The sequence below is a fragment of the Brassica rapa genome, chromosome A05 (assembly GCF_000309985.2).
Source record: "Brassica rapa cultivar Chiifu-401-42 chromosome A05, CAAS_Brap_v3.01, whole genome shotgun sequence".
Lineage (NCBI taxonomy): Eukaryota > Viridiplantae > Streptophyta > Magnoliopsida > Brassicales > Brassicaceae > Brassica > Brassica rapa.
The window spans coordinates 19,964,774-19,989,059 of NC_024799.2; the positions used below are offsets into that span (position 1 = coordinate 19,964,774).

The 24,286-nt window shown below is 35.0% G+C and overlaps 4 protein-coding genes, 1 long non-coding RNA gene and 2 pseudogenes across 5 annotated transcripts; 4 read left to right on the forward strand and 3 right to left on the reverse strand.

Moving 5' to 3' along the window:
• The first annotated feature begins 451 nt into the window (after positions 1-451).
• LOC108868800 lies at positions 452-3,705 on the forward strand (annotated as a pseudogene).
• LOC103869288 lies at positions 2,249-3,708 on the forward strand (annotated as a pseudogene).
• Positions 3,709-4,195: 487 nt separating this feature from the next.
• Positions 4,196-6,913, reverse strand: LOC103869290. Its single transcript, XM_033292045.1, has 7 exons — positions 6,752-6,913; positions 6,559-6,602; positions 5,850-5,917; positions 5,391-5,473; positions 4,917-5,074; positions 4,785-4,832; positions 4,196-4,697 (listed from the first exon to the last, which is right to left on the reverse strand). Exons 2-7 carry the CDS (start codon positions 6,580-6,582, stop codon positions 4,620-4,622), a joined length of 459 nt encoding a protein of 152 aa, XP_033147936.1. The 5' UTR covers positions 6,583-6,602; positions 6,752-6,913; the 3' UTR covers positions 4,196-4,619.
• Positions 6,914-7,947: 1,034 nt separating this feature from the next.
• LOC103869388 (putative F-box protein At3g20705) lies at positions 7,948-13,390 on the forward strand. Its single transcript, XM_009147466.3, has 2 exons — positions 7,948-9,498; positions 11,492-13,390. The coding sequence occupies exon 2, from the start codon at positions 11,724-11,726 to the stop codon at positions 12,828-12,830; it is 1,107 nt and encodes a 368-aa protein (XP_009145714.1). The 5' UTR covers positions 7,948-9,498; positions 11,492-11,723; the 3' UTR covers positions 12,831-13,390.
• Positions 13,231-13,962, reverse strand: LOC103869292 (probable histone H2A.2). Its single transcript, XM_009147352.3, has 2 exons — positions 13,716-13,962; positions 13,231-13,631 (listed from the first exon to the last, which is right to left on the reverse strand). The coding sequence occupies exons 1-2, from the start codon at positions 13,902-13,904 to the stop codon at positions 13,419-13,421; spliced, it is 402 nt and encodes a 133-aa protein (XP_009145600.2). The 5' UTR covers positions 13,905-13,962; the 3' UTR covers positions 13,231-13,418.
• A 246-nt stretch (positions 13,963-14,208) lies between these two features.
• LOC103869294 (organic cation/carnitine transporter 4) lies at positions 14,209-18,263 on the forward strand. Its single transcript, XM_009147353.3, has 2 exons — positions 14,209-15,279; positions 16,918-18,263. Exons 1-2 carry the CDS (start codon positions 14,874-14,876, stop codon positions 18,072-18,074), a joined length of 1,563 nt encoding a protein of 520 aa, XP_009145601.1. The 5' UTR covers positions 14,209-14,873; the 3' UTR covers positions 18,075-18,263.
• A 2,344-nt stretch (positions 18,264-20,607) lies between these two features.
• Positions 20,608-22,806, reverse strand: LOC103869293. The gene is made up of 2 exons (XR_004458334.1): positions 22,705-22,806; positions 20,608-21,458 (listed from the first exon to the last, which is right to left on the reverse strand). It is a non-coding gene; the product is annotated as an uncharacterized LOC103869293 (long non-coding RNA).
• Between the last annotated feature and the right edge of the window lie 1,480 nt (positions 22,807-24,286).

Sequence of the window (24,286 nt, forward strand, 5' to 3'; positions counted from 1 at the left end):
GAATCTTGTGGTTACGTTGTAGATGGGTGAATGCCTAGCTGTGTCGTTTCTGAAAGCATACGGTGCTGGGGTTTTTGCACCTTGAAGGTGTGCTTATTACATTCAAGGTGGTTACGATCCAGACATAACCACAGAAGATAATTCTGTCTTCTTTAAAATGCGAACTAGTTTGGTCGATCCTCATGTCTTAAACTCAATGCGCTGTAAGTTACTTGGAAAGAAAAATGTCACAAGATAGTTCCTCTCGTTGGTACTGGCAAGTTTGTAGCAATGGCTATCGTTGCTGAATATGGTCAGCCATTAGAAGAATCTTCAGCAGAGAATCAAGAATCGCTTGTGAAAACTGCTGTTACAGACAAGCGTGTGCTCCAGTGGATGCTAGTACTGAGTCAAATAGGTATGGTTGTTTTACTAATACATAAGTTTATGTTCTTGAAGATCTGCTTATGATATGGTGAAGCTTGATGTTATAAGAACGGATCGTTATCTATGCTTTATGAGAGTGAGAATAACCAAGCAAGACTTTGGGATGTTCTTGCCATATTCGCTTGGTTGAATCCTGATATTGGTTATGTTCAAGGTAAAGTCCATCTTGGTGCTTAATGATAAAGCTACTGTATGGTAACTAACTATATATTTTTGTGTAGGAATGGATGATATATGTTCGCCAATGATAATCCTACTAGAAGATGAAGCTGATGCTTTCTGGTGCTTTGAGCGTGCAATGGGAAGAGTAGTAAGAATCTAAAACGTTGGTATTGTTTTTGTTGTTTTCATGGTTTTTATATTTTTCTTGAATTTTCAGAGAGAAAACACATCAATGGGGGTACAGACTCAACTTGGTATGCTCTCACAGGTCATTAGATCCTAGACTCCACCAACGTCTAGGTATTCATTCCTTACTTTTGTCTTCTTTTGAGCTTTGTTTTGTATGCATTAAGTTGGGAGATGTATTCTTCTTTACACAACAAAGGATCTAGACGGTGGAGAGTTTCTGTTTGCTATAAGGATGCTGATGGTTTTGTTCAGGAGAGAGTTCTCCTTCTTGATGCCTTTTACCTTTGGGAGGTAAGGTAACAAGACACAGCTCATGCTCTGTTAGGGTTTCTTTTTGAACTGATGATGATAATAAGAATGTGGTTTCAGATGATGTGGGCTATGGAGTACAATACAAACAAGTTTGCATCATATAAAAAAACAGAGAACGGAACCAAACAGGATCCGAGGTTTACTGAAGCTGTATGGTAAGTTTGAGAGAAAGTATATAAAGAGTGGTCAAAACGAGCAACACGACAGCACGCTTACTGTCTTTGTTGTGGCGAGTGTTCTTGAAACAAAGAACAAAGAACAAACGTCTCTTGAAAGAAGCTAAAGGCCTAGACGACGTTGTTCAGGTCTCTCTCTATCTCTCTCTATGCCAAGATACCTCATGAGAAACTCAGTTCTTTAGTGTGTTTTTGGTTGCAGATATTATGTGGTATTGCGGGTAATTTGGACGCTAGAAAAGCGTGTAAATAAGCGTTGAAGATTCATGAAAAGTTCCTGAGAAAGGTGACTACTCTTCTACTAATAAAAAGCAGAGGCTGATGAGGTAAAATCACAAGAATGCCTTTTGATCAAAGGTATCGCTAAAGCGTACCATAAAATATAGCAGGGTATAGATTGAAAACACCTTTGAAAATATGATAAAGAGTACTACACTTTTTCCCCTATAATTGTAATGTTTCAGATTGCTGTTAAAAGTTTGGTTTATGTACAGTTATAGGAACTAGAGAAACATGAAGTGTTGAAGATGACAAAATTGTTGCTGCCATCATGGGGAACAACGATTAAATTCTCAAACAAATTCACAGACGTATATTAACTGCATGTATTTGTTAATTGATTCAGTTTCTTGGTAAAATGATCCATAGTCGCTGGTATCAATATTTTTTTTTGGTTTCAGGTGTTTGATATGTCAAATTATTCTTCAACTTTACTGCATCCTCTTTAATGCCAAGAAAAATAGGCATTCAATTTAGACAATCAAATTATTAATCTCAAAGGTATATGTTACGTTGTAGATGCGGCGAATGCCTAACTGTGTCATTTCTGAAAGCATACTGTGATGGGTTTTTTGCACCTTGAAGGTGTGCTTATCGCATTCAAGGTGGTTACGATCCAGGCAGAACCACAGAAGATACTTCTGCCTTCTTTAAAATGCGAACTAGTTTGGTCGATCCTCATGTCTTAAACTCAATGCGCTGTAAGTTACTTGGAAAGAAGAATGTCACAAGATGGTTCCTCTCGTTGGTAGTGGCAAGTTTGTAGCAATGGCTATTGTTGCTGAAGATGGTCAGCCATTAGAAGAATCTTCAGCAGAGGATCAAGAATCGCTTGTGAAAACTGCTGTCACAGACAAGCTTGTGCTCCAGTGGATGCTAGTACTGAGTCAAATAGGTATGGTTTTTTTACTAATACATAAGTTTATGTTCTTGAAGATCTGCTTATGATATGGTGAATGCAGGTCTTGGTGTTATTAGAACGGATCATTATCTATGCTTTATGAGAGTGAGAGTAACCAAGCAAGACTTTGGGATGTTCTTGCCATATACGCTTGGTTAAATCCTGATATTGGTTATGTTCAAGGTAAAGTCCATCTTGGTGCTTAATGATGAAGCTACTGTACAGGTAACTAACTATATACTTTTGTCTTCTTTTGAGCTTTGTTTTGTATGCATTAAGTTGGGAGATGTACTCTTCTTTACACAACAAAAGATCTAGACGGTGGAGAGTTTCTGTTTGCTATAAGGATGCTGATGGTTTTGTTCAGGAGAGATTTCTCCTTCCTTGATGCCTTTTACCTTTGGGAGGTAAGGTAACAAGACACAGCTCATGTTCTGTTAGGGTTTCTTTTTGAACTGATGATGATAATAAGAATGTGGTTTCAGATGATGTGGGCTATGGAGTACAATCCAAACAAGTTTGCATCATATAAAAAAACAGAGAAAGGAACCAAACAGGATCCGAGGTTACTGAAGCAGTATGGTAAGTTTGAGAGAAAGTATATAAAGAGTGGTCAAAACGAGCAACACGACAGCACGCTTGCTGTTTTGTTGTGGCGAGTGTTCTTGAAACAAAGAACAAACGTCTCTTGAAAGAAGCTAAAGGCCTAGACGACGTTGTTCAGGTCTCTCTATCTCTCTCTATGCCAAGATACCTCATGAGAAACTCAACTCTTTAGTGTGTTTTTGGTTGCAGATATTGGGTGATATTGCGGGTAATTTGGACGCTAGAAAAGCGTGTAAAGAAGCGTTGAAGATTCATGAAAAGTTCCTGAGAAAGGTGACTACTCTTCTACTAATCATCAGATTACTTCTCCTTTAACGTTCTGTGAGAGTTACTAATAGTTACATAACATGTTACACGTTCTTTCAGGCTAATAGGCAATAGACATAGCTTAACCATCTACCATATTTTCCCGGTTTTGTTAAAAACCAATTTTGATATGATCTTGGCCTGAATTGGTACCGTTGGACGCTCATAAATGTCTGAGAACGTCTCTAGTTCTTTTGTTCTTTCATGTTGATATGATCTATACCTACGTGTGCCGTTTCTTGTTTAAAAGAAGGAACTTCGTGTCCTTTTATTTTTTTTCATATTCTGTGGAAAATGATGCAAGTGTAATCAACTAAACTAATCATTGTGTAAAAGAGCTTCGGTGTAGCTCATTCCTCCTCCTAGACGTACGCCTGAGATACAAGCCACGATGCTTAAACTGTGAGTCTGTGACACTCCATATCCTTTTCACTGACGGGAATCACATGTGTTATGCTTATGTCAAGAAAAGGCGTCACAACAACGCTGCCACTATGTCCATCGTGTCTTCCGTTGACAACCCAAAAGACACGCCTCAGTCGGGTTGTTGACCCATTACAGCTAACTAACTGCGTCATTCAAGTTATTCTCATGTTCGTGTTGTACCTCGGTATCTACACAATCTATCTCAATATTTTCCCAGTATATGTTGGAGGATACTGCAATAGCGCCGCCAAGGGTTCTATGAGTTACCTTCAGAACAAGATCTTTGCCAAAAAACTGAACGAGTGGCGTGTCCTGAGAACTTGTAAAGGAAGACTCAAGAAACTTAAGCTGCAGATCCTTCAAAGCCAGTTTTACGGCAGTGTGCTAGGAACCATCTCCAACAACCCTCCAGTCACAAAAATAGTATTATGGCGTTTGCTTTCTTTAACGATCGAAATTTTTTCACTAACCTTACCAAAGTAAGAATAAAGGTCCAGAACAAAAAATAGCTGCTCCACTGAAGCATTTGAAATATATTGCTCACAAGCAACTCCTATGCGAACAATACCACCAAGAGGAGAAATTGTTATCAATGGCTTTCCATCAGCAGATACCATAGCAACTTCTAAAGACACGTCTTTTCCTTCAACGCAGTTCCATAAAACCCATTTCCAGACCAGGAGAGTTCTGAGGTTCAGAAGAGTTGGGAGATGTTTCCAAAGCCAAACTAAAATGTGAGACTCTAGCTGTCCATTTCTTTTGGCTGGCGTCAATAGGCTGCCCCGGCCATAGAGCGAAGCAAGCAGGATCCTTCTCCAGGTTTAGTACCCTAACTTTCAGGGTAGGTGACTCCGCAATGGATAAGTTCTCAATGTGAAGCCTTGCTCCAGCGAAGACCTTTTTTGCTGAAAGATCTGCTGAATCTTCCAAGTTACTCATGTCCTATGGAACAGAAACATCCAACTCCTTGAGGGTGAACTGAAGAGAGTTAACAGAATTACCAGGCAAAACGAAGAAATCCTTAAACAAGCTTCTTCCTGGAGATGAACCTGAGAAAGTAGATAGGAAGAAAATGGTGAAGAATTTGTTGAAGAGTAGAAAACTTTTTTTTTCTTTTACATACACAAACATACCATGAGTGGTTGGCACTGGATAACTGTCATTGAGAACAAATGTGGTGGTTTTGGGGATGGCTTGACCTGAAGAGAGTGTAGGGAGATCAAGGGTACATCCTGAACAAATTGCCACGGCCCGTTATCCAATGGATATATGAGAGGGCAAAAGTTCTTGGCTGTCCCAATTATATAGAAGGAAAATAAATCAGTACAATGGAGATGTTACTTGATGTTTTACTCAAATTCACAAATATTAAGAAAAACTACTTTTTATCAAAATCATCACTAAATTATAATATAAAATTAGTTTATTTAATTATAAATAAAAATTAAAAAAATTCAATTGGTTACACAGTTTTTAATAAAGTTAAAGTTACATAGATTTGTGCAGACTTTATCTATTATGAAACAACAAAACTTCTCTAAAACATCAAGTATATTGAAACGGAGGGAGTACTTTTTTTGGAAAATACAGTCCAGAATTATTAATACCAAAGTTAGGAACTGCAAGATCTTCGGTAGCAGCTTTCATAGATGGTTGAATAAAAGCACAAGGAGAGCGCGAAAAAAGATCCCTGAATTGCAATCATGAGTAATTATGCAAGAACTTTAAATATAAAGTTTCAAATCAACACATGCACAAGAAAACTGAATCACTGTTAAGAAACATAAAGCAATAGTTCACCAAACCAGCAAATGCATGTGAAACAAATAAACCAAAGAGGGGAAAAAATCACTCCGCCGGAACTAACATCGAATGGCAAACACTGTCAGCGAGTTTCTGGGTTCCTCATTCTATAAACAGTGATAGAGAAAGTAATAGTATAATTCTTGAAAGAGCCATCAGAAACAACTATTTGAGCATGTAGAAGGGTAAGTCACAACTAAGAAAAGTAAACATGCCACGAGAAAATTGTTGATATGATGACAGGGAGCAGTTTGAACTTTCACCTTAGAAATAGTCCACCAATCAAGATCTTAGTAAAATAGTTAGTTGATTCTCCGTCTGAAATACAGGCCTGCAAGCATATAGGCCTACCGAAGTAAAATTTCAGAGCCATATAATTCAATAAGATGCTCAGAGCAAGGAAGTGCACTTTACATATCAACGTCTCTGGGAAGAGAACTATACTCCCTCTGTCTCTGTCTCTGTTCCCGAAAGAAGGATTTTCTAGAATATTTACGCATATTAGGAAAACAATTAATTTTTTACAATTGAATTTATCATTTATTTTACTATACATTTTCCAATAAATATCAACCAATAATATTCAACCAATTCAAATATTTTCAATCAATGTTTCTTAAAAATATACAACTTTTCAACATTAACTACTAAAAGTAACTTAAAATTTTAGAAAATCTATCATTTTGGAACAAAAAATAAATCTAGAAAATGCTACTTTCATGAACAGAGGGAGTAGTTTATTGTCAAACCCATTGAATGCAGTAATCATATTAACTATAGATTTTTGCCATTTTAATGAGAGAGCAAATTGATAGTCATGTACCCTAATTTCTTTATGGAACTCCTAACTTTGTCCTGAACCCAATTTCATTATGTTCAAATCATACTAAGCTTATACATGTTCCAGAACTAAGAAAGTATCACTGTGTATGCAGGAAAAAATATCAGGAAAGTTACTACTTGAGAACATACTCGAGAAAAGAGGAGTGATAGCATCAGTAGGTCCAGTTGGAATTCTGAAATGTCATGAAGAATGGTAAAAGTTAAACCCAAGAAACAAGAGTAATGGTTCCATGCAAAACTGCACTATTAGCTAACAGGTGAGTCGGACTCTGAGCCCAGCAAAGTGAAGGATATATTATATTTAAGCATCTCCGAAACTAACCAGCATCTTTAATGCAAAGAAATACATGGTCCACAAGAACAGAGACAAGAGACAAGAGACCGTCCTGCTGCTTCAGCAGACTGCTTGAAAGATACCATAAAGAGTGAGAAAAAGATTTCACAACAAAATTTTCCTTCAAAAAGATCGACAGGAAATATGAAATTTAGGACCTGCTGAGATTTTGGATCCACATCTCCTCTGTTTAGACATAGATACATTCCAGTTAAAAAGCGGAGGAGAGCTCGTAACCCTATTCCTAAGGATAACGGGTAGGCTTAGTTCCATATCAATCAACCAGCTATCTAAAAACTAAGAGAGAATGTTCTCAAACCTGGTTCACTAAGCGCTGGACAAACAGTTTCTGGAATGTGTAACTGGATCTCAAGCCCAAGTGGACTGTTTAGTGCTGTTCTCTGGACTGTGATCTGAACAAGAGGCCACCATCAGGGGTAACGCACCAAAACATTAAGTTCCTTAAAGCGTCCTACTCCAATTATGATATATATATACAACTAAAAGACAATCAGAAACAAATGTTTTACATGTGCTTGGCCAGAAATTCCATCTAAAAAGCGTTCTCCGCCAAAGAAAACTCGTTTTGCTTGCACCATCATCATCTCTGAGATTTTCTTCTTCAGAGCGGGCTAAATTAGCGTCAGTGAACATATCAGGATGTGGCAGAAGATCAATTGATAAAGCTGCCCATTCAAGTTTCTGGTAATGAAAGTATATGCATCACAGGTAGAGAAACCAAAACATATTTAATAATAATATCTTCAAAGATGATCATCAGGAAGGAACAAAGTAGTTTGGAATAGTGGTATCAACGACAACTGGGTAAAAAGAGTGGCATCAATCAATACCTTAAACAAATAAATAAATCCGGTGTTAGTAGAGAAGTCCCTTGCTTCTTTCAGATTTACAACCTGTTACATGATCGATCAGGTTCAGAAACACTTATCCTTCAAGAAAAGGATTTTATTACAATATGCTCGCAGAGCTCACCTTCCAACTCTCATTAGTGGTGTACAGAACAAGGTTGCGTATTGTAATAGATGCCAGAGGAGCAGCAGGCCTAGATAAGAAGTACAAAAGTTTAGATTAGACATACATAAGAAACATCCCAATGCATTCATAATAAACTCCGATAGTTAAGAACCATAGTAAGGTTTATGCATCAAAGAACGCTAATGGACGAAGTAAAAGCAACTTACCAGGCTGCACCTCCTTCACGGTGAGCACCACCACCAGTTTCAAGAAGAAGATTGACCACCTTAACTAGTAAAGTCATTCCATCTGCTATCTGTTTAACATAATGAAATATATATAACTGCAAATAAACAAAAGGATTTATATGACTCCAAGAAACTAAAATTCTGGAATGTTGAACAAGTAGCAGAAGAGATACCTCGCCTTGTCAGCAAATCCATAACCGTTACTTTTTCCAGAGGCGGTAGGAGACTGAGCACTGAACATAATGAGAAAACAAAAAAAAAAAGAATCACAGACTCAATAATATTCTGGCCGGGGAATAAAGCAAGCCTCAACCAAGACTGAGTAGAAGCAAAACAGATGACGTAGGGTTGCCCTTACCTGCTTGGGCCCTTTGTCACATCAGCATCAGGATTCTCTTCAAGAACAAGATCAAGTTTATCGATTTGCACAACTACAGGCTCTGATTGCTGACATATGGCAGCTATAAGCTATTTGAGAAGAAAAGTGAAATAGAAAAAAAAATCAATACTTGTGGTCCACAACAAGAGAGATGGCAGAATTAACAGAAATAAAATAACATTTCAGTTTAATAGCTATGTTCTATCCACTTAAACTGTCACTCGCAAGCAGAAGCTATGCTATTACTTTTCAGAATCCTGAATCTATATTCCATCAGAACTACCTCAGAGCTATTAATAGTCCCATTAACAGTCCCTGCTTAAACTGTCACAATTCTATCATCCTAGAGAAACTAGCACACATCAAAGCCATGTTCTTTAACAATCTTATATGATAGAAACTAGTAAGATATACACACACAATGCTCATGAGGGGTTCCTTATTTCAACAAATCATCTCAAAATCAAGAAAAGACAAAACTAAGATGTACAGATGAAACAATTCAACAACAAATGAGATGTTCATCAGTAGGCTAGCGAACACAAACCATTAATATCTGCAAACACACACACACAAAACCTGAACCATAAAGACACAATCTTTTCCAGCTCAACTCACTGAAGAAGGAGAAGAAGTGGACCTAGATTAGATTAGAAAGCTGAGCTGTACGGCCTTGAAGCTTGAATTGATCTCTAGTGAATGATTTGAGCCAATACTTGAGAGTATACTCCAGGGCTCCATTGTCCCCTGATGATTCTTTATGGCTCTTCTAAATCAAGAAGATGGATCAAGAACAACACCTCATGGACTTGCTCGTGATCACGATCGATTCCCAGATCCGGGAAGCTGTGTGTCCGTAGACAAAAGGAGCATAGACGTGGGATGATCCATAACTGTTGCGTCTTTAGGACATTTAGAGTTAGTTATTCACAAAAGAGAAGACAGTTAGTTACTTCATGAGAAGATTTGAATCTTGAGGATGTTGTTGTTACTGTAAGACTGACTGGCACGTGCGTGGTTACTCGCTACGCACGCTTGAATTGTCTGACCGGCCTGAGATAATGAATCTTACGTAGTTTTCTGGGGTTTAACGTTTCCTATAAAACGCCAGACATCACATGCTCTACGATAAAGTTGAAGGGCAATTGTCAATAATAGCATTTTTTTAGAGATGTTTACATAGAAGGTTACTTTTTCTGTTTTGTTTGCATCTTCACATACTCTGAACTTGAGGAGTACTTTGTGACTTACTTTATTATTTTTCCTTCCAAAAATGCCCCTTGGTTGGATGGAATGGACTTCGTGGTTAAGAAATAAAGGTTGAAGGAACTAGGTTTCAGTATCTAGTTAAATTGTCTGGTTGCAATTAATGGGTAAGTGCATAAAACAGTGCACCTTATGGCGAGCCGTTAGATTTGGTTATTTTTTAAAGGGATCCGACGGCTATTGTTAAAAGAAGTACATCGCTACTAAAAGCGGTAAAGTGGATTTATAATTAATATGTGTCAGATTTACGGAGCTTTGAGCTTTTAGCACAGCCGATAGATTTTTTTTTTGATTTTAAGATTGATCTGATGGTTGGTGTTTAATCCGTGGTTAAGGTAGTTGTGGTCGAATTGTGTGCGGCAGGAAGCAGTTGTGGTCATGAATTTTGATGTAGTGAACAGCATGGTTATGGACGCATAATTGTGGTGGTTAGTGAAATTAGTTGACAGAAGCGTGGACAATGGTGTTGGTATGCCGAAAATTTGTGGTCATGATAGTTGTGGTTTAGTTGTGTTTGGGAGTAAATGTTCAATCGTCTCTTCGAAAACCTGTGGATGTGGGCATGAATTGGATAGTCTTGTGGATGTGGTCGACAATTTGATAGACAATAGTGGTTGTGGTCAGTAAATTGTTATCCACTAAATTACAAATAAAGCTATCTTCTTTGAAACTAGAAACGAACAATCCAAAAGAGAGAGAGAGAGAAATTTTCCATCTTAATTACTTGTAAATGAGTACGAGAAAGACCGAGCAATAAATAATTCTGTTTTTTCAAAGACGTAAGTGTTGACAATGTCTTGATTAAGAGCATCGATTTGAGAATGAAGAGCTTTAATGGTTTCTTCCATCAGCTTCTCAATGCTCGCCACTTGTAGCTTAACCTCCACCTTCTTCCTCTCTGCTTCATAATGGCGGTTTGTTCCTTGAATGCTTTCACCTCTGTGGAATGCTTCACGCTCACGAGCTTCTCCTTGATCTTACTGTCTCTCTTGTCCATGAAGTTTCCAAACAGCCAGTAATAGACCTTGTTGTCAATAGAGAAGGAGAGACAAAAGTGGATTATGGTTTGTAAAAATATTTTCAGATTCTACACTTTGCCGTCAGTTGATGAAAAATTAGTATATAGTTACTTAGGATTGTTTCTCGAAAGAAGAGCAAAGAGTAAAGTAGAAAATTGGATATAAATAAAAAATACTTAATTGATTAAAAATAAATATTTGGTTTGTTTAGTTAAAAGGGCATTTCAGAGAAATCACAACAAAAAAGTACTCCACAAGTTGGAAGTATGTCCAAGTGTAAATAGAGGATGAGAAAGTATGTCATACTGTAATTTTTTCATTTTTTTAAGTTTATGTCTCAAAAATAGCACTAGAAGGAGAAAGTCACAAAAATGACATTCATTGAAGGGTAAAATATCCCTAATACCCTGGTTTAAAATTAAATAAATAAATAAAAATAAATAAAATAAAAATAAAAATAAAAAAAAAAAAGAAATTTTTTTTATAGTTTCAGATTATATGTTTTCAAATTCGAAATTTTTATAATTTTTTTTTTGAAATTTTTTTTGAAATTTTTTTTTATTTTTTTTTCAAATTTTTTTTTTATAATTTAAAAACACTTTTTGAAACTGTTTTTAAAATTTTTATTTTTTATTTTAGTATTTATTTTTTATAAAATTTTAAACCCTAATTCCAAAACCCCACCCTTTAACTCTAAACCCTAAGGTTTAGATTAATTAATCCAAGGGGTATAAGTATATATTTATCTGTTTAATGAAACCTATTTTTGTGACTTTGAGCCTTGAGTGCTACTTTGAGAACAAAAACTTGGTTTAGTGCTATTCTAGTCTTTTTGTCTAAGTTGAATGCATCTTTAAGTAAAAGCTATTCATTTGATCATTGTCATTGGGCCAGTGGATAAAGAGGCCCATTAGCAGTGAATCGAGTTATGAGGCGTTAACAATCATTAGGGTTTCAGTGCCTTAAATAACAATCTATCGACAGCAACTAGGGAAGAAAAAAGGAATAGAGTCTTCAAAGATTGATCTAAACTTATTTTTGTTCATCGACCTTTGTTTGGAGCTTGAAACAATATGAAGACGAAGATATCCAATCTTCCTATGGAATTGCTAGAGGAGATTCTCTCTAGGGTTCCGGTGAAATCCATAGTAACAGTACGATCTACTTGCAAAAGCTGGAACGTTTTAACTAAAGATCAAAGTGTTGCCAATAAGCACATTGAAAAAGCAGCAGCAGCACAACGAGAAAGGGTGGTTCTTGTGATCACGGGGGATACCAATGATCTTGTGTTAAGCGTCAATCCTTATGACTTTCACAACAAAACCTTTGGTCCATGCATAAATCGTAAAGGTATACTTATTACTCAAAAAAACTCAGATAAAGTTTGCTTTGTACAACGTGTCTTTCACTGCAACGGTTTACTGCTATGTATATGGAGACGCAACAAACGTTGGCTTTTGGTTTATAACCCGTATTGGGGTAAAACAAGATGGATCGAATGCCCAATACAACGTTCGTATAATGAGTTGTTTGCTTTTGGATACGACAAATCATGTGGTAGCCATAAAATCTTTAGGCTAAGCACCAGTGATAATTTCGACATCTACGACTTGAGTTGTGATTCATGGAAGACTCGTCCTCATGCAGCTTTTCACAGCAACAATGTAATAAAGTATACTGAACCTGGCGTGTCTTTGAAGGGAAACTCTTACTGGCTTGCTAAAGATAAGCAATCAGGAAAGAATTTCTTACAGTGTTTTGATTTTACGAGAGAGGGTTTTGGACCGCGTCTGCCTATACCATGTGAGTTTTTTTCTTTTGCGTCTCTGTCTTCGGTTAAAGAAGAGAAGGTTGCATTGTTGTTTAAACACCAGTGTGGTACTAAGGTTGATGTTTGGGTTACGGATAAGATCGAGCCCGGCGCTGTGTCGTGGAGCAAGTTGTTCAAAGTTGAAACGTTGCAATTACTCTGTCATGGTTGTATGTTTGGGAGTTTCTTGATTGACGAGGAGAAGAAGACCGTGGTGGTTTTTTATATTTACGGCGGATGTTACACAAAAAGTAGATATATCATTGATGGGGAGAGTGGTGATATCAGACAAGTGGAGAGAATAGGTTCTCAAGACTCGAAACTTTACAATCTTGTCGGCTGTTATGTTCCAAGCTCTGTGCAAGTCTAAGTTAACTTATCTCTCTCCTATCCTTAATGATCGTGGCTGCTGCTTCTAATATTCTCTTGAAACTCAATTGTTTTGACATCTTCATTATATGTTTCTGAATGACTTTATCATCCTCTACTTGTACTCTCTTCAAAATTCAATTAACAGACCTTCAAAGATTTAGATGTAGTGTGTTCAGTTTTCACTTTCCCTATAGTTAATAGTGAATCTCTTTAATTTTCTTTATCAAGAAACATAACTCCTTCAACCTAATAATTACAAATCCAAGAACTTGGCCTTACCTTGAGCCCATATGATAAATATACAAACTTGAAAGACGACATTGTATACTTGTGTCAACTAGACTATCGCGCTATTTAATTTCATATTATGTACTGATTGATCTTCCAACAGAAAAACATTGTTCAAGTTCACGATGCTCTATCTTCAGTTCCCAAAAAAAAAAGAGTTCAAGATCAAATCTTTTAAGACCAGACATGTTTAACCTAAACAATACAATTGAAACACACTGCAAACGTTTACAGACAAGATCGATTTAAAACAGGACTAATCTAAATCTAGACAACATTATAGAAACTGAACTGAGATCTATTCGTCGTCACCGGAAGGTTTGGAAGCACCACCAGCCTTCTTGGGAAGAAGAAGATTGTGAATGTTGGGCATCACACCTCCATTAGCAATCGTCACGTCTCCAAGCAACTTGCTCAGCTCCTCGTCGTTCCTCACCGCCAATTGAATGTGACGCGGCACGATTCTTGTCTTCTTGTTGTCCCTCGCCGCGTTCCCAGCCAATTCCAAAACCTACACAAATCCAATTTCACACCGGTTAAAACCGGTTTACGAAATTAATCTAACAAAATCGACAGAACTGAGTAAATTAATTACCTCCGCGGCGAGGTATTCGAGTACGGCGGCCAAGTAGACCGGAGCTCCGGCGCCGACACGTTCGGCGTACTTGCCGTTTTTCAAGAACCGGGCGATACGGCCGACGGGGAACTGGAGACCCGCCTTGCTGCTCCGAGACGTCGCTTTCTTAGCAACCCCAGATCCGAGAGTTTTTCCACGACCCGCCATTTGTTTTATGAAAATTTTGAAAGCCAAGTAGAGGGAAAAAATTATACAGTGGAAACAACGCTCTCGGTGGTTTATATATACTAGCGCGTAGAGACGTGTGGTTGATGGTAAGCCAATAGAAAGCAACCGCGCGGATTGTATTGTCTGCCGTTGGATTGGGATTAGAATCAACGGTTAGTAATCAAGACTTAGAATATGCACACTTTTGCGTGAGATTGACCCAAGTACCCTTCAGTTAGCTAGTCAATTACTAGTGGTGACTGGTGACGTCGTGCGTTAACTAGTCAATGAATTTAATGTGAAAGGTTTTAACAACGTTTAATAAATGAACTTAACAACATTTGCTGTAATATTTAGTCATCATTGTGCAGAGAAATTAGGGGAAATGACGGCTCTCTTCAGTCTTCACAGTCCCCAGTGCAGTTATTTTTACAGTATGCAACTTTTGATAATTGTTGATTAATGGAAGTTTTTATCTAGCAAAACATATACATAATGTTTACTTATTGCATAGTTAATTTATTTGATTAAGAGAATGGCATCATGTTAAGATGTACAGCAAACATTGTTAAGATGTACTTGTTTTATATGGTATCATGTTAAATATATTTGTTATATGGTTGAACAATTTAGCATAAAATATTATTGAAACACGCACGTAAATACAGTCCACGCTTACGCTTTATATAAACGAACCAAATATAGATTATATTCTGCATCGACCCTGGCTTTAATCTACTCTTAGAAATTGGATTAATATAGAATGTGAAATACGAATTTCCTAAAGAACAACTCATTAAAAAAAAAGTGATTAAAAAATATTTTTCCCTTTTGTTTTCAGATAACAACCAGCAAAAAGAGACTCATTCTCCACACACATCTCTAATATAAATACGGCAAAGAAGGCTTCTCTTTATTTGCGTCAAACAAATCAACGCCTCCAAATACTCTAAAAACTCGAAAATAAATATGGAATCTCCGGAGGATAACAATAACAACGTCCGGCAACCGCTGCTGGATAGTCCAGCGAAGAAAGCAGCCGACGAGGTGGAGAGATTATGCATAGACGATATGCTACAGCGATACTGCGGCGAGTTTGGTCGGTGGCAGATGAAGCACTTCGTGCTGACGTGTCTTGCCTGGGCACTAGAGGCGTTTCACACCATGGTGATGATATTCGCCGATCAAGAACCGAACTGGAGGTGTGTCGGGTCGGATTGTCCGGTCGGATCTTCGTATTGCGATATGGATCCGGGTTCTTGGGAATGGACAGAAGGCAAAGGAAGCTCCACGGTGTCGGAGTGGGGATTGGTGTGCGGCGAGAAGTATAAGATCGGTCTCGTTCAAGCCCTCTTCTTCGCTGGTTGCATGATCGGTAAGTTCGTTTTTTCACCTACAATGTTTTTTTCGCTGAACTCTGAAAATTGAAAAAAACAGAAAGTAACAGCTGTCGAAAATGAATTACACGTCAATTTTTCCCTGTTCAAATTAAGGTTTAGCGAAAATAATTTCAAGGAATCCAAGATTTTGGAAACACATATTCAACCAAATAAATAATTAAAATATTTTTACTATATACGAGAGGTGTATAAAGGGGATATTAATTTGATATCTTTCTTTATTTAAGCGGATTTAGCTCTTTTTGAGGTTATCTGTTAACTAACTAATAGATTGACATAATTAGTTGTACTTAGCTGTGCTTAAAATATATCAATCGACCAACAGGATTTAAAGCATTTCGATGACCACGTTAGGCTTGAATCTGGATCCTTCAGGATCGTACCACGTGCCCCGTTCACATGACTCTTTTAATGATTTATCCAAATTTTGGAAACACACTATTATTCGGTAGTGTAAAAGATATATCTCAAATTTTTAATAAAAATGAATGATAATGCATTCACTCATATTTTATTATGCGGTCGAAATTGACCTACTCACCAAAAAAAACTGAATTTGATTACCGCAAAAGAGCAGAAAGAATTTGAATTACATTATAGCTGTATTGCGGCAGAATAAAGGAAACTATACAACGACAACAAAGTGAGTTGTAGTCATGTAGACTCGAATGCTACTTGTAGTATACGATATACGTGTGACTGACAAATGAGTCACATTATATTTTATCTTGTTGGCTTTTTGGTATAAAAGTCATAATATTGTTCATTTCTTTAATTCACTTAAAACTGAAAAGTTAGAACACATATTTTGTTCGTGGCTTCTCGTGCGCCTGCCTGGAATATATATTCATTGGGTTATTTTATGCCCATCACTCATCATTTCATCCATCTTTCTACATGTGTTTGTTCAAAAATGTCTATCAAAATGTGTTTAATATAAAGTAGTCTGCGAACATGCACATAATGATGATTATCACAAATCACATTCGCGTTTGAAATAAACGTGACAACACACTTAACTACTAGACAACATAAAAAGTAGCATTATAGTAATGACTTATATATATAGGCTTTATGATAGAAAAATCAAAAGTAGTTGTCTTTTGTGGGTTATGTTTTAGACTAGTTCTTAAAAAGAGCCAGTTTGGTTTTGGCATATCCAATCTCTAAATTTGCTACATATTATATAAATGAACAGGATATCCGAACTCCGAAGGAATATCCAATTACACTTGCGTACTTGCAAACTTTGATGACGTTAAAGATAATCGTTATCATATCAATAAAAGAATTGTGAGCCACTAGTCCAACATAAAGCACTTCACTTTTTTTACACCATACATATGTTATGGTCCCAATGCATGAACTATCGAACTTTTGAATAAGTCTTTAACCCTTTTTAACTTTTATGATTCACGTTTTCTGGTTAGTTACAAACATGTCATCATGAAATTTATACCGACTTGACTATATGCAGGTGCCTATACATGAACTATCGATTATTTTAACAAGTCTTTAACCCTTTTCAATTATTGTATACTTTTCGTGATCACGTTTTCTGGTGAGTTACAAACATGTCATAATGAAAATTTATACCGACTTGTTATGTGCAGGTGCGGGAGTATTCGGACACCTCTCGGACTCGAAGCTAGGAAGAAAAGGCTCACTAACAGTTGTCTGCATCATCAACGCAATCTTTGGTATCGCTACAGCTTTCTCCCCAAACTACTGGGTCTACGTGGCTCTCAGATTCTTAACCGGTTTCAGCACCGGTGGTGTCGGTCTAACCGCGTTCGTCCTAGCCACAGAACCGGTTGGACCAAGCAAACGCGGTGTAGCCGGAATGTCGACGTTCTACTTCTTCTCCACCGGCATTGCGCTCCTCTCCGGGATAGCTTACGTTTTCAGGTCGTGGAGAGAGCTTTTCATAGTATCGTCATTACCGTCTCTCTTTTTCCTCCTCATCGTCATTCCGTTTATCTCTGAGTCCCCGAGGTGGTATTTAGTTAGAGGCAGAGTAGACGAGGCTATGGAGCTGATGCATACGATAGCTAAAACGAACGGCCGTCACATTCCAGCTGGTGTCACACTTTCTCTAGACGACGAGGAAGATAAGGAGGGCGAGAGGAATAATGTTGTCGAAGGATCGCTTAAAGACGTTTTAAACTCGCCTCTAACGCGGATACGGCTTATCTTAGCCATAGCAATAAGTTTCACTGTCTCGATAGTATACTACGGACTAAGCCTCAACGTAGGCAACCTCAAGACCAATCTCTACCTCAACGTCTTCCTCAACGCCGTCACAGAGATGCCAGCTTTCGCCATCACAGCGGTTTTGTTAGACCGGTACGGGAGGAAACCGTTAACCATAGGGACTCAGTGGTTCAGCTGCGTGTTCTGTATAACGGGTTTCGTTGTAGGAGGCGTCGGTCCGTGGAAAACGGTTAGGATGGTTTCAGGTGTTTTGGGGATTTTTGGAATGGCTGGAACGTACAATCTTTTGTTTATATATATAGCGGAGCTGTTTCCTACGGTGGTGAGGAACGCCGCGTTGGGTTGCGCGACTCAAGCGGCTCAGATGGGAGCGATTCTTGCGCCGTTTGTGGTGGTTTTAGGAGAGGGTTTACCGTTTGGTGTGTTTGCGGTTTGTGGGTTAGTGGGAGGTGGGCTTGCGTTTTACTTGCCGGAGACGTTGAACAAGCCCATGTATGATACAATGTTTGGGATGCATGAAGCTGAGAGTAATAGAGGAAGAGATCAAGTGTGTTAAAGAAGAAAAAAATTTAGATATGGGAGACATGGAGATCTTAGGGGCAAAAAAGTAACGGGTTGTTTTGTTTGTAGTCTAACTTGTTTTGCTCTCTTCATGTTTCAAGTGTTGTGATTTTGCTTGCAAGTCTTTGGTTTTGAATGGTGGAACGCTTTTACAAAATTAATGATGATTTTGTTACCCGGTTAATGCGTTAGGTGTTGATATTTTACTAAAACTTACTACCTCCTTTCCCAAAAGTAAGATATTTTCTTATTCCACAAAGATAGATTTTATATATTGTTAAGGTACTTTTTTTATACTTTTGAAGAACATTAATTGAGAATATTTGAATTGATTAAATTTCATTGGTGGAATGTCATTGGAAAGTGTATAATAAAATAAAAAATAAATTAAATTATAAACATTTATTAAATTCTTAATAAGCGTGCATACTCTAAAAAAATTTACTTTTATGAACATAAGAAGTATTTAATTTATTAAATGTTGTTAAAAAGTGACTGAACCTATATTAATGACACCAAAAGTTCTCGTAATCTCATAAATTTCTTATGATATATCAAGTGGTTTACTCTATACACTAGGTAATAACCCGCGCCTTGCGCGGGATGTGATTATGAGTTTTGTTATTTTTAAGAAAAAAGACATTAAATCTGTTTAATCTTGATTTTGATTCGGTTTTAAGTTTTTTTTTTAAATTTAATTTTCTAAAATATAACTATTATTATAAATTATTATTCATTTTAGTTTATTCGGTTAAAATGTTGATTTTTTTGGTTTTTTCAGTAAAAACTAAAAATTAATATTATTTATTTATTTTCATGTTATGAATTTTAGATAGTCGTCATGTCGAACCAATAGTCTCATATTATAGTTTTTAAACAGATAATAATTTAAGAAAAAAAGAAAATTATTAAAACAAATCATTTCACTACAATTTGGTCAGTAGTGAAAGAAGCATTAAGAAAAAATAATTCAACTTTCAAAAAAATTAAATGATTCAGTTGTCGTGAATACTTAGTTACCAGGTGCTCAGATCAAGGTGCACATGTATGTGTATGTAAAAAGTATATAAAAATAATTGACAAATATATAAAGATATTGTTAATTATTATTAAATGATTTTTGTTGAAAATAGTACATGAAAGACAAAATTAAAATTAATTTAAAATAAAAAGGCTTTGACATTAGTCATTTTTTTATATAAAGAAAATAAAATTATATCCGTAAATAGGGGTTGACACATATCGAATATCTGGGTATTTGGAAGCATTCGTGTCGATTCGATCTTTAGCCACCTAGATATTCGGTGACTCGGATATCCGAAATATTTTAGAATTTTAAAGAATTTCCGATTTATCCGTAAATAAAATAAAATTTTAAAAAGAATTGAAAATTTTAATAATAACATTTTATTACAAAAATAAAACATTATTTAACTTTTAAATTCTAGTACCTAATATAATAAATTTTATTCATAAAAATATTGTAAAACTGATATAAAGTATAATATATATAACACACATATATATATATATATATAATTCTTTACATATATATATGTATATGCATATAACATATCGAATTAGATATATGTTCTTAAAAATATTAGTATTTTTTATTTGCTTCTTTTTGGATATTGTATTTTAGTATTTGATTTGTTTCGTAGAGTTACGAATATCCAGATTTTTTGGTTCAAATCAAAACTGATAACAAATCGAACCAAAATTTAAGAATATTTTGTTCAACTTTATCCGTAAACAATAAAAATAATATATATATATATATATATATACAGTTTGGCTTTTGATTCGTTATCTATTTTTATTCGAACCGAAAAATCCAGAGTTTTATTAGAACCATGTATGTGAGTTTTATATTAAAAAAAAACACAAAATACATAATGTGAACACATTTATGAATATAGTGTGAACGCGTTAGCATACTTATTATCAAATCATTGTGAGGCTGCCACGTGTCTATTATAGTGTGAATGCATTTATTACAATGCTTCTCTTTTAATATATAAGGGATAGGAAATTCTCAATGAAATTGCTCAACTGATATAATTCATGGATCAAAATAATTCAAAAGGTATTCTTATTTAAGTATTTTTAACATATTTATTTATGTAATTGTTATTTTCTTTTGAAAATTAACAGTTAGAAATAATTCTTATTACAAGAGTATCTAACAGAAGATAAGTAATGGAGACTCTTGAATTTCTAAAATACTCATTTTAATAAGTATATATGAGCAATGGACATGTGGTAAGTAAGTTTTTCAAACAATTACTATAATCTTTCATATGAAATTAAGACTATTACTAGGTTTTGATTCGCGGAATATTTTTGATTAATACTTTTTATTAAAATTATATAAAGTTATTAGTTTTGATTACGATAAATTTCGGTGTCATTACTGTTATAATATTTTGCAAAATGAGAATGTGTAAATATTTTAATTTGTCTTTTTGAATTTTGCTAAATATGTTAAATATTATTGGTAATGATAAAAATTGTACAGACAACAATTTACGGAAAAATAACCAACTGTAACAATTAACATAATTGTCTATTGTTAATAAATTATATTTTGTATTAATTAGTGTTTAAAAGACTAAAACTAATATTTTTGAATACACAGCTATAAAATAAAATATAGTCTTCATACAAATAATAATTTAAAGTGTACATAAACTGTAAGAGTAATAATATTTAGCTATGCATAATTTATTGTATTTTAAGAAGCATGTAAGCAAATAAGAGAAAGTAGCAAAGAAGCCATGCAGTAAATAATAAACCCAAAAAAAGCAACCAAAGCGCTAAGAAGAAAAATAGAAAGAAGCAGAGAAAGCAAAAAGAAACACAAAACAGTTCAAAAAAAAAAACACAAAAAGAAAGCAAGCAAACAACTTAAGCATGTACGGAAGCAATCAAGGAAACGAAGAAAACAAAAACAAGGAATCAAGCAAATTGATTAAATAAGCAAAAAACCAATTAAATTAAGCATATGATGAAAGAAATGAACAAAACTAGAATAAAGGATGCAAATATGCATGAATGTATGTGTGTATGCAATGCATGAACATATGCATGTATGTATGAATGCGATGCATGAATGCATGTCCTGAAATCACAACGATCACACTCTGTGGATAGCATAACTGTTGTGATTTCGATAGTATATACCTATAATGTTCTCGGTTACCTTGGCTATGAAATCTGCTACACTGAACATAAAAGAGAAATTAACTTTCAAATCATAGAAGAAAATCGAAGACTGAATAAAACAACAAGAATGAACACCATATCGGAAGAGAGTGAAGCTTGTGTTAGTTGAAAGATGCAAATTTTTCTTGAAATTCCCACTCTCAAGCACTGCCTATAGTCCACAAAACGAATGCCAAGAAGGCATGTACAAAATGTCACAATCCTTATACAGGTTTAAGACAAGGTTAAACTTTAATACCTTACTAGATTTTGACCCGCACGCCCGTGCGGGTGTATTTTTAAAAAAAATATAATGCTATTTGCTTTTTATATCACTATTTAGAGTTGAAAAAAAAAACTCAAATTCGAAGAATCGAACTAATCTCAATCCGAAGAAGTAGTACTAAATCCGAACCGAATTGATTAAATATCTGAATTATTCAAAATTTTGGTATTTGAAGAACTGAAACCTAATCCGATCTGAACCGAAGTATTTTGGGTATCCAAAATAGATTTATATACTTATATATATTAATTATTTTTAGATTTAATATATATATAAAAACATCCAGAATATATATATACTTTTAAGTTCGCATAAATGCTTGAAAATATATACAAATAATTAAATGTAAATATCTTAAATAGTTAAAAGATACTCATAACTCCAAAAAAATACTTAAATAATTATTAATTCTCTATCCAAATATTTAAACCAAACCTATTTAAATTGGTTATCCAAATCCGAACCAAATCCACAAATATCTGAATTGAACATGAAATCCTAAAAAAACCCGAAAACGAACCCGAACGCCCACCCCTAATCACTATTATATATATATATATATATATATATATATATCCTATATGTGTCATCATAGGTTATAAAATATGTGTTATCATATAATTAATCGTATTTTATACCTACCATCAAATATATTTTCTTATAATTAATAATATTTTATACGTACAATCACATAAATAATCACATATATTATATTTTAAAATTTAATGTAAAATATAAAAACCATAATTTAAGTTGGTGTTTGAAATTGAGCTTTATATTGTATTTTTATTATATATATTGAAAACATTTTTATAATAGTTATTGGAAAATATGTTAGTAAAAATCAAAATTTGAATATATGTATAATTTTTAAATGAATTTTTGATATAAATCAATTTTAAATTATTATTTTGATTTGAATATATATATCAAGTAACATAAACCCATTACTTTTTAATATAATGTAATGGACTTTCAATTTTTTTAGTAGCATAAGCCCATTATTTTTTTTTTTAGCTTACTGCTATCCATGTTTCCAAACAGTACTATTTTTTTAAGTACTATTTTTTTAACTACTATTCATATTACCAAACAATCCTAATGTGTACTTCAACTTTAATAATATAGATACCTTATTTGTTTTTTTTTGCCAGACCAACACCTCACCGGATGGAGTATCTGCAATCCAGTACCGCTTTCAACTGTTTTCACCTCTAATAAAAAGATACCAGCAAAGTTGATCAAACAATTGTCAAATGAATGATATGAAATCTAAGTCAGCTAGCTAACTACCACCCAAATATAGCATCAAGGTTACATATTAAATGGGTAAGACCGGTTCATGTATGCAAATCCCTTTTGACTTTCGTAGACATCTTCAACAACAACAACAACAAAATACAAATATCCTCAAAGCACACAAACCCAGATACCAAACATCAGAGTAAGCTCATATAAAATGAGTATACAACGGGTGTTACCTGCAGTGAATTCCTGATACTTTTCTTAATAAGCACACATCCTTCACTTCACCACCACCACCCAAGATGAAAAGAACATACACATATTAATCAATTTGAATAACATTATGTCTTCACAAATGTTTCAAGTGAATTCTCACTTTGCAGTTTCTATGAACTATTAAATTGAAAGAACTTTTGATTGCTCCAGCTCTATTCTAACATGGGACTTGAATTGAGAGCAACAGAAAGAAAGCCGACGTAATATAGAAGAAAGACACCTGTGAACAAAAAAAAAGTGAGATGGTGTTTGCTTAGTAGTTAGTCTTCATTACTCGAACATAGTCTCATTATGCTTCATTCTGCAGTTACCTCAAGCTTCACATGTCTCCAGATGAATATTGACTTTCTCATATCCAAATACACTCTTATTCAACTCTAGAATGATGGCAGATACCTAAAGTGCATCACATGTAAACTGAATAAAAGCGTAGACAAATACCTGGCAGAAGCATTTAGAGTTTCATCTGCAATGGACCTGATTAAGCAAAAACGTGTCTTTGACTACGTAGGATACGTGTGTAGCAAAATCCTTCTAGATGATCTAAATAATTGTACCTTTGTCCTGACAGTCCTGAAACAGTTTGATAAACTGGTCACAAGTGTCCTATCAGTAACGAATAAAGATTTGCAGCTTCAAGCAAACGAAACTACTTTTGAACAAAGAAAAAGTCATGTGCAGGGATGTGCAATGCAAGTGTGGAAACAAACATACCTGAGAAACAAAAGACAAAAATATGTTCAGGACTATGAATGTAGGTAAAAAGAAAAGAGTGGAAAATGTTAATGAAAGAAAATCTCAAAAAATTTCATTGAAGGTCAGTAATGCAACGATAAAATGTCGACTTATGTGAAATAATCCACTTCTCCTTCCTAGATGCAAATTGTTATGTCATTTTACAGTTTTAAAGAAGTGAGGAGAGTACATATATTTATTTTTATATCTGAAAAAAAAAATGCAAACAGTTTTAGACTCAAAAAGATAAACAATGTCAATTTTCTCTTAAAAGCTGATACTTTGCAACATGAGACGAAGATGAAAATTTAATATTTACCGTTAATCTTTTGGATCCATCAGACATTCTCCTAAACAAACAATACAATACTGGTCAAGGCAACCAGCCATCTCTTTGGGAGTACTGACGCTTACTTCAGTGAATCCTGCTAATGTGATCTGGCCGTTTATCTAAGAGC

Bases quoted from the DNA above. Each gene is read 5' to 3' on its own strand.
- LOC103869290 (XM_033292045.1), bottom strand. From the start codon at position 6,582: ATGCTATCACTCCTCTTTTCTCGA. The intron at 5,918-6,558 runs GTATGTTCTCAA...ATATGCTTGCAG, and splicing joins TATCACTCCTCTTTTCTCGA to GCCTGTATTTCAGACGGAGA. The intron at 5,075-5,390 runs GTATTAATAATT...TAATTGGGACAG, and splicing joins TCTTGCAGTTCCTAACTTTG to CCAAGAACTTTTGCCCTCTC.
- LOC103869388 (XM_009147466.3), top strand. From the start codon at position 11,724: ATGAAGACGAAGATATCCAATCTTCCTATGGAATTGCTAGAGGAGATT.
- LOC103869292 (XM_009147352.3), bottom strand. From the start codon at position 13,904: ATGGCGGGTCGTGGAAAAACTCTCGGATCTGGGGTTGCTAAGAAAGCG. The intron at 13,632-13,715 runs GTAATTAATTTA...GGATTTGTGTAG, and splicing joins TCGAATACCTCGCCGCGGAG to GTTTTGGAATTGGCTGGGAA.
- LOC103869294 (XM_009147353.3), top strand. From the start codon at position 14,874: ATGGAATCTCCGGAGGATAACAATAACAACGTCCGGCAACCGCTGCTG. The intron at 15,280-16,917 runs GTAAGTTCGTTT...TGTTATGTGCAG, and splicing joins CTTCGCTGGTTGCATGATCG to GTGCGGGAGTATTCGGACAC.